This window comes from Coptis chinensis, chromosome 3 (assembly GCF_015680905.1).
Source record: "Coptis chinensis isolate HL-2020 chromosome 3, ASM1568090v1, whole genome shotgun sequence".
In the NCBI taxonomy this organism is placed as follows: Eukaryota; Viridiplantae; Streptophyta; class Magnoliopsida; order Ranunculales; family Ranunculaceae; genus Coptis; species Coptis chinensis.
This window is the reverse complement of record NC_141458.1, coordinates 86,782,032-86,788,908: the sequence shown is the minus strand read 5'-3', so window position 1 is coordinate 86,788,908 and position 6,877 is coordinate 86,782,032. Positions and strand designations below refer to the sequence as shown.

At 36.1% G+C, this 6,877-nt stretch overlaps 1 protein-coding gene across 1 annotated transcript; it reads right to left on the bottom strand.

The window, feature by feature from the left end:
• Positions 1-3,177: 3,177 nt before the first annotated feature.
• On the bottom strand, positions 3,178-6,585 carry LOC147511355 (rac-like GTP-binding protein ARAC7). Its single transcript, XM_086603077.1, has 8 exons — positions 6,102-6,585; positions 5,906-5,993; positions 5,686-5,795; positions 5,394-5,457; positions 5,228-5,292; positions 5,057-5,122; positions 4,844-4,947; positions 3,178-3,483 (listed from the first exon to the last, which is right to left on the bottom strand). Exons 1-8 carry the CDS (start codon positions 6,198-6,200, stop codon positions 3,450-3,452), a joined length of 630 nt encoding a protein of 209 aa, XP_086459203.1. The 5' UTR covers positions 6,201-6,585; the 3' UTR covers positions 3,178-3,449.
• Positions 6,586-6,877: the final 292 nt, after the last annotated feature.

Below are 6,877 nucleotides of genomic sequence, written 5' to 3'. Positions count from 1 at the left end.
TGTTTAATTTCTACTTCTTTCTCCATCAACCTTAATGGTTCATCCTTTGGTAAATTTTATGCATCTAGGGGTATTCGACAAGGGGATCCTTTATCCCCTTTTCTCTTCATTTTATGTTCAGAGTTTTTATCGAGGAAAATTTCTTCTCTTTTAACCTCCAAGCATATTTGTGGCATTCATATTTCTAGATCATCTGTACCAGTAACTCATCTCATGTTTGCTGATGACTGCTTCATTTTCATGCGAGCTAACATAGCTGAAGCTCACCATATTTTAAATGGCATCAACCAGTATTGTGCTATGTCTGGTCAATCGGTCAACTTTAACAACTCTTCGCTACTGTTTAGTCATAACTTGCATCATAAGCATAAGAAGATCATCTCTAGGATTTTAAAAATTCATTTAACTAATACTAGCAACTCTTATTTAGGTATTGATTTTAACCCTAGAAAACTCAATCATATTAGTACCTCTAGGATTATGAAAAATGTGTTATCTAGGATACAAAACTGGAATACTAAATTTTTGTCTATGGCTGATCGAAGTACTCTCATTAAATGTGTAGTGTCTGCTATCCCTGTTTACTCTATGCAAACTAACTTGTTTAATAAGTCTTTTTGTCACAACCTGGATATGATAAGTGCTAATTTTGGGTGGGGGCATAATGAACATGGTAGTAATAAGTTGCATATGTTAAATTGGTTTGCATGTTGTGGTAAGAAAAACATGGGTGGGGTAGGATTCAAACAGTCTCTATATCAAAATAAAGCTCTTATAGCTAAGTTGTGTTGGAAGCTCATGACTGAAAGTGATTTGTTATGGGTTAAGATTATTAAGGATAAGTACTTTCGACATGTTTCTTTCCTGCAAGCCAAAAAAAGTAACTCTGCTTCGAAGTGGTGGAAAAACATCATCAAAGTAAGAAATGACATCTCCTCTCTTCACTGTTGGAGGATAACATATGGACAGAATATTGATATTTGGGATGATAATTGGATCCCTTCTCTACCTTTTAAGAAACCTTTTGGGCCTAAACCTAATCCTATGATATCTGTTAGGTATGTATCTGATTTGATTGATAATATTACACATGCTTGGAACATTAGCTTGTTAAATGAGATGTTCACTACAGATGTTAGGGCTGAGATATTGCAAACTCGTATTTTCCCACAAGATTTGGATCAGAAAATCATTTTGGACCTTAGAAAAGAATGGCATTTTTACTGTCAAATCGACATATAGTCAATCAAAGGTTGGTAGGCCTCTCAGGTCTTTGTCTATTGCTAAAACTACTTGGGGTCATATTTGGAAGCTTCATACCCTGCATCGAGTCAAGATGTTCATGTGGAAAATTCTTAATGGCATTTTGCCAACTAGGAAAGTGTTGTTTGATAGGCATGTTTGTTCTGTGTCTATCTGTCCTCGTTGTCACTCTGAGACTGAAAGCATTGAGCATGCCCTTTTCAGTTGTACACATCTAGATAAAATTTGGTTTGCCTCCCCCCTTGCTATGTGATTTCATTCTTGGAATCAGCATTTTAGTGTTGGTGATGTGATTACTAAAGTTATCTCTCAATGTCACTCAAAGGATAGTACTAAATTTAACGTATCTATCTTAGCCTCTACTGCCTACATAATTTGGGTAGATAGAAATTCTCTGGTTGTTTATCCTCATTATAAAGTTGTTAACCCCTCTCAAGTGCTGGAACAAACATGAAAGTGTATTATTCCTGCTCATTCTCCAGTGACTTTAAAATACCTGATACCTGAATCACATATTCCAGACCTTTTTCTGCTTGCATGTGATGGCAGTTTCGACCCCATTTCCTCACAAATTGGTGTAGGCTACACACTAAATAAATGGAATTCTAATTTATGTTCTGCAGGAAGCAAACCCGTCTCAGCAGGCTCAGCAGAAGAGGCCGAGCTGCAAGCAGTAAAAGTAGGATTGGAACAAGCTCGTCAGCTAAGTGTTAGCAAGGTGGTGGTCTGTTCAGTTAATAAGAGTATTGTTCAAGAGCTTAATGGAGATTCTGCTACAGTGTCTTGGTGTTGTGAGGGTCTTTTGCACGAGATACTTAATCTGAAAGCTAGTTTTAGTTTTTGCAAAGTTGTCTTTTTCCCGAGGGAGTTGATCAGACATGCCCATCTCATGGCAGCATCAGCAACCCTTCATAGTCCTCTAGTATGTATTAACCAAGTTCATATGCCTGTGAAACTTGGTTTTTATGAAGTCCAGTCCCGTCTGTACGAACTCTTTGCGATCTGTTCATGAATCGAAAAGTTTGTGCAAAAAATAAATTAAAAATGGGTAAATGTAAATCACCTATATACGTGACTGTAAATTACAACAAGATGGTCCTCAAGTGTCTCTATATCGAAACGTACTCCAAGTGAGACTGAATAACAAATGTACCTCGTTAACTCATAACAGCAATTTGGATGTGTAGCCAGTAGAAATCTAAATTGTTCAATCAGATTGTATCCACAACAGAAACTGTCAGCAAATTTTCATGACAAAAATGAGTATTTTTCTAGCATTAAGGTGTGACAAATATAATGCTATAAAGAGTAGAGTGCAGACAACAGTATTATGTTTTTTCTCTGTCAATGTTTTCATTTTTTAATAAAAATGTTTTCATACTATTAAGCTATTGGAGGAAACTGAAAAACAATTATATTCCAGTGAAATCTCCTTCAGATATGCATTGAATGGTGACTGATCATTTGATGTTGGTTAATCTCGTTTGATTACTTTCTTTGCAAATCTAATTATGTGACTCCGGTTGTGTAGCTTTTCATAACATATATTTTGTACTTAACTTTTCTCCAAATACTTTAACCTTTATAAATGTCCATTGCCGATCTGAATATAGAGTTTCTCTATTTTGTTCCTTCTAATTATTATTCCATAAAAAAAAATGATATTGTTAGATGTATCTGCATAATTACTTTACCATATAAACTATTGAACGGACAATGACCAAAATGACTATTTGGATCTATTTATTAAGATTTATTATTCAAAGAGTCGAAGCTTTCATTAGAAAGTAGATCACCCAAATTTTTGGTTACTCACAGGTAGAAAATTTTGGGAATTTGTTTTAAAAACTGTTGCCTTGGATGTCATCCAACTACCACCCATGTCCCATGTGTGCGTGCACTGCTTAGACAAAATTTTAAAAATTAAAACGTACCGATCATAGATTACTAAAACTTAACATACAAAGTAAGGAAATCGTGAATTTCACAAGAAGAAAGACTAAAGACAATTAGTACTAGATCGTTTAGGGAATGAAAATTTCCCTCTGCCATTTTAGGGACTACTGGTGATACCGCTACCACAATAGACAATTAAAGAGAGGCAATTGGAAACATGGAGCTTGCTAGGAACCCCTGAAGCATATTTGGAAGTGATTGCCGACTATTCATCAAACCCAACCGCGTTCCTAAGTAACACATCCTCCTCCACACATTACATTCCTGGGAGAAAACAGAGATATTGGCAATCAGTAACATGAAATGTGTTAGATGTGTTGTTATCCCAGATGAAACGAAGTAGAGCACTTTGTAGTAAGGATACAGTAAAAATGCGAAGATAGACCCAAGCTGGTGAAAATTAGAGAACTTTTTGTATTGCGAATATATTAACACACGACAGTAGACCTGAGTCAGTGAAAATATGGATGCTCAACTATACTATCTAACAACGAAATTTACAAGAAAGCCTTAGACGAAATCATCCATCAACTACATAGGATAACAACGAGATTCAGAGCTTTACACGGGGCATGAAGAAATGTGTTAGATGTGTTGTTATACTAGAAGAAACAAACTAGAGCACTTTGTAGTAGGATTGCAGTAAAAATGTGAAAATAGGACAGAGTCGGTGAAAATTAGAGAATTTTTTGTATTGCAACTACATTAACATACGACAGTAGACCTGAGTCAGTGAAAATATAGATGCTCAACTATACTATCTAACAACAAAATTTACAAGAAAGCCTTAGATGAAATCATCCATCAACTACATCGGCTAGCAACGAGATTCAGAGCTTACGTGGGGTGGGGTGGGGGAGTATTACGAGAGTGTATAGATGACCTTACCTATACTAGTGCATCATAAATGGACGTTCAGGGGAATTATATAAATCACAAGGTCGTATGAATACTAAATTTTGTGAGATATAGTTTTGGACTATTGGTTCCGTCCCAAGGTGATGGTCTTCTGGACTTACCCGAGCACCATCTTGTAAACTTTGATTTTCTGTGCTGGAATTCCCTAGTGTATAGATGACCTTACCTATACTAGTGCATCATAAATGGACATTCAGGGGAATTATATAAATCACCAGGTCGTATGAATACTAAATTTTGTGAGATATGGTTTTGGACTATTGGTTCCGTCCCAAGGTGATGGTCTTCTGGACTTACCCGAGCACCATCTTGTAAACTTTGATTTTCTGTGCTGGAATTCCCTAGTGTTATCGCCTTCTACTCTGAACTTGCACTACCTCTATTATTAAAAACAGACATGCAAGTTGCAGTTGCTCAAATAAAAGTGATTTTCAAGAGCTGTAAATTTAAGCTTCTTGAAATCACTGTTTTGGAGTGAAAGTTACACGCGTCTGAGCTCAATATAATGGGGGCTCTGCAACGTAGTAGAGCAAACAGCAAAGCACTTGAGAGTTTCAACTATCAACAGTGTCGTATGCTGCCTAGAGAAGGTCATATAGAGACATAGAGCAAGGATGGTATTCCGTACTTGTAACATTATTTTTATGTAATTTAACCTTTACGTCTTTACTAGGGATATTCAACCAATAGATGTCAAACCACTTACATCACTGAGCAACCCGACCTCCGCCGTTTCTTCATCATCATATCCTTCCTCCTTGGAGGTTGAAGAATAGCCTTGATGGCAGTATCAAAAACAGCCTTGACATTCTACCAACGATCAGATAAAGTCAGTCCATACTGACTGAGAGACAAAATTGAAGGAAAATAATATGTGCAATAGTTAACGAGAACCAAATATTCTCTAACTCCTGATCACCTGCTGAGTTTTTGAGCTGCACTCAATATAAGCTGCAGCACCAATTTGCTTCCTCAACTCCTCACCCTATATGACAAAACTCCTATCAGTTAATTAAGCATTTAGTTTTCTTTAGACCTAAATAACACAAGACTCCGGAGAATAATACATTGATGGAAGTAAAAAATATACTTGCGCAGATGTTATAACACCAGAATTCATTTGATCAACCAAATATCCTTTGCTGTCGCGAAGATCTGAAAATGGAAATCCATAAATATAAAAAAAAAAAAAAAAAAAAAAAAGATCTACAGAATTCCATATAACCGACGTGTTAGGACTTAGTAGTATTGCTTACCCAACTTTGTACCAACAAGAACAATTGGCACATTAGGCGCAAATCGGTGAAGTTCAGGCATCCACTGGGAAAAAAAAGAGTTACTAGTTAAAGTTGCAAAAAGTGCCCAGTTAGTCAAATGCAATCTACACAACACAACAAAAATGAGACAAAATTGTAGCATAACCAATAGAACTCTTTATTAAACTGAAAATGAGGCACATTTTCAAATTAAAGGTAAACTTAGAACAGAAAGTGAGATGTAACAAAAGGGGAAAGCAGGGTGACAATGCCTAAGCACTGAAACTAGTACCTTCTTGAAAACATTCTCATAGCTTGCCCTGCTGAGTAAAGAAAAGGCCAAGACAAATATGTCTGCTCCTCTATAGCTTAGTGGCCTCAACCTGCTATAATCTTCTTGTCCTACAGATCCAACAAGAAAAAACATTACATTTTTATTAATTAATAAGACTAACAATATAAATTAGTAAAATAATCAAACAATTAACATGAAGCAGCTGATGCTAGAATACCTGCAGTATCCCATAATCCCAAATTGACAATGTTCCCATCCACAGACACATTAGCACTGAAATTATCAAACACAGTTGGTACATAATCCTGCCAAACAAAATCCAAGTATCAGACAAAGAGAAGTAGACAGTGAGTGAAAGGGGTAATGAACATTCAAGTTTGTCTGTTTTTTATACCCAGAGAAGTAAAACTTACAGTTGGGAATCTGTTACTGGTGTAAGAAATGAGCATACATGTCTTTCCAACTGCTCCATCTCCAACTGTTACACATTTTATGAACCTTGAAGCACTCATCTCTCTCTAAACTCTAGAAGGAAATATAATATTACTGTAGATCAGCAGCAGCAGTAGTGGGTGAATTAAACAGTAAACAGCTGCTTTTTTCTTGGTTTAGAAAGAACACATGTGACTCAAAGTTCAGCACAGAAGCTTTTTAAACAGTCTTAAATAGGGGTTGCTGTTGCTACTTGCTGTTCATGTAAACACTGCCACATGTCTTTACGCTTGGTAATGTGGTACAACCGTACAAGCTTCCTTTTGAATTCATGTCTATCAACGGTTAGAAAAATGTGATGAATAATAAATGATTCAAAATGGAGTGGCGGTTGCCTGGTATGTAGCTCATAACTCCAGGTGTGTATGTATCTCTCACTCGAATGCTTGCTTTCAAATTCAACGGAAATCTAGGAATGGTGCTTTTAAATTTTAAATGCTGTGGCCCATTGACACATATATTTAATTATTCACCAGTCATAATTCATAACATAACATACTACAAAGTAGAAAGACAGTTTGGTTTGAGTTAGGATCTAAAATTTAAAAAGAAATAGTAATTTGGACCCAAATAAGTATTGTTGGACCAGGCATTTCTATATGTTTTCTTTCCATCAAGGTTCCAGAAACGACAACATCTTAAAACAAAAAACTTGAGTTGGGTTATTTGTCAGTTCCACGTGTCTACTAGTCAGAGT